This window comes from Micromesistius poutassou (assembly GCF_964030765.1).
Source record: "Micromesistius poutassou genome assembly, chromosome: 11".
NCBI classification, from domain to species: Eukaryota; Metazoa; Chordata; class Actinopteri; order Gadiformes; family Gadidae; genus Micromesistius; species Micromesistius poutassou.
The window spans coordinates 1,611,809-1,614,271 of NC_140281.1; the positions used below are offsets into that span (position 1 = coordinate 1,611,809).

General features: G+C 45.4%; 1 protein-coding gene across 1 annotated transcript in view; it reads left to right on the forward strand.

Moving 5' to 3' along the window:
- tnk2a (tyrosine kinase, non-receptor, 2a) overlaps nt 1-1,229 on the forward strand; it is an 18,593-nt gene extending 17,364 nt beyond the window's left edge. The window contains exon 20 of the mRNA XM_084475687.1: nt 1,154-1,229. Coding sequence (XP_084331813.1) covers nt 1,154-1,160 — 7 coding nt within the window. The 3' untranslated portion in view covers nt 1,161-1,229. The remainder of the gene's footprint in view (nt 1-1,153) is intronic.
- The last annotated feature ends 1,234 nt before the right edge of the window (nt 1,230-2,463 follow it).

Sequence of the window (2,463 nt, forward strand, 5' to 3'; positions counted from 1 at the left end):
CTCAAGTAATAAAGCGTTAACGCAACCCTTTTGATCGTCTCAATTGGCGCACGCATGGCTGTTGTTTGTTTGTAAAATGTGGCTTATGTGGTTGTCCATCAGTCTTTTTTGCTCAGCGTGGTGGCACAGGAGCATAATATTTTGCGTAGTGGTGGGCCGTTATCGGCGTTAACGTGCTGCGTTAACGCGAGACTCTTATCGGGCGATAAAAAAAATATTGCCGTTAATCTATTCTCAAAGTTGAACTAACCAGAAGCTGAGTGTTTAATAAAATATACTGTCCATAATCGCGCCATATGCTGGAGACAATGTAGCAATGATAATAGAAACAACTTGGGTGAGCTATGACACGTTTTGGGTTGATCGTAACATCAGAGCGTCGAAATAGTTGGTGTTGTTGTTGTTGTAATAATCCAAATCTTCCTCCAAGCTGCCCGCCGTACGGCGGTAGGCGGACGCGCACCAGCCGTCTGCCGTCAACGCCGCCGCCCTCTAGATTAATTCCAAGATTAATCTAGATTAAAAAAATTAATCTATGCCCACCACTAATTTTGCGATAGTAACCCTAATAGGCACAATATCTTCTCCAGCAGGAACACGAGCATGTAGTCGGCCATAGTTGTTGTTATGAGACGTCGTCACAGGTTACGCTCGAGGGGTGTGGCGATGACATCATCGAAACGCAAGTATGCGTTTTGGCCGTCCAGACGAACACTCAAGGGCTGCGTTTGTGAATTTATTCACCCTGGGACCTGGTTTCAGAAAACTCCGTTTTCATGCGATGCGTTTATAGGATTCGTTTGGACGATCGGCCAAAACAATGCAAAACATCTGCGTTTTAACCAAAAAACGGCTCCGTGTGGACGGGCCCTGATAAATGGCAATACAAATGCAAACAAACAAACAAACAGGTTTTCTCATGTAAACAAAAAAAGAGACACTTCTTTGTCTTCTGTGTGGGTGGCCGATAAAAGTACGTAGGCATCACCACAGGTGTGTGACGTCGTCCTTGCAGCGCAGGAAAGTAAAACGTCAGAGTTTACCTTTTAACAAGCTCTAGCAAACAAGCCTTTGATTTAAGGACAACTCACATCTTGGCTCATGCTCTTTTATCTCTCTCTCTCTCTCTCTCTCTCTCTCTCTCATCTAACAGGAAGTGACAGTGGGCGATTGGAAGGACAGGCCAGGCGGTGTACAGTTAATGGCGCACGCACACACACACGCACGCGCACGCGCGCGTGCGCAGTGTGTGTGTGGGGGGACCGAGGGAGACCTGAGGGTCAAGCGCTGCGGACGCTAACTAGCATTAGCCGCTGTGCGAGACGTCTGTGACGTGCAGCTGCATGAGCCTCCGTGGATGAGTCATCCCACTTTACTTGAGCTATTTATATTTATTGATTTTTAGTGTATGTTTCGATACTGATGACGTTTGTCGCACTTGTTGTTTGTTTTTCTGTGTGTGTGTGTGTGTGTGTGTGTGTGTGTGTGTGCTTACGTTTGTACACAATGCACCAAAACACAAGCTGCTATTGGCTTTTTGTTGGCGGTATTTAAATGTTAATTACGGTTTGAAGATAACGTGGTTCGGTACGAGCCAAGCGACCTCATGTTCGAACGTGTCCCTCTGCTCAGTATGCATATTAAAATACCTCGGCCTGATAAGCGTTTTAATCTAGTAGAACGCACATTTCCCAACATGTTGTTTCAACAATTGACCAAATTAAAATATGAATGGAGATAACAAATTCCAAAGAAGATGCGATGCACACTTCCACGGCATTTTGTTCTTCGTTTGATTAGTTAATTTCATATTATTCAATGATAAATAAATAAATAATAACAACACAGAAATAATAACGAGTATTTGAATTGACCTTTATAGAGTGCTTTTCTGACATGAGAATAGTCTCTCAAAGCACACAAAGGCTGGTCCTTTTTAGGCACACTTCCCAGAATACCTTCCTGGAATGTGCAGTCTCCAGTCCCTTTTACACGTACTCTTCCCCTGCAATGTTACTGAAGAAAAACTGTATAGGGTGTTGTGTGTGATTGGGAAGGGGGGGGGGGGGGGGGGGGGTCAGTTCCACGTCGACACAAAGCAATGACCACGCAGACGCCTCGGCGTAGTCCTGAGCCTGTTGAGGCACACGTCAGGCCCTTGCGGTGGACGCAAGGACGTAATGGGTCCGGAAACCCCCTTGCGTTGCGTCAACGTGGAACCATAAATAGAACTTGAAGGGGTAGTTTGGGATTTTGGACATCGGATCTCATTTCCAAGTGAGCCAGTGTGTTATTTATCATTGGAGACCGTTTTCAACACTTTTCATTCAGTCCTTCTAGTTGCAGAAATCGCTGGTGCTAGGCTAGCGCAAGTCGAGGGGAACTGCTAGCCTGCAATAAAAACTGTTTTACCCACTCCAAAGTACACCTGAGGCAAACCGATTATGATGCCTGACTATTGAT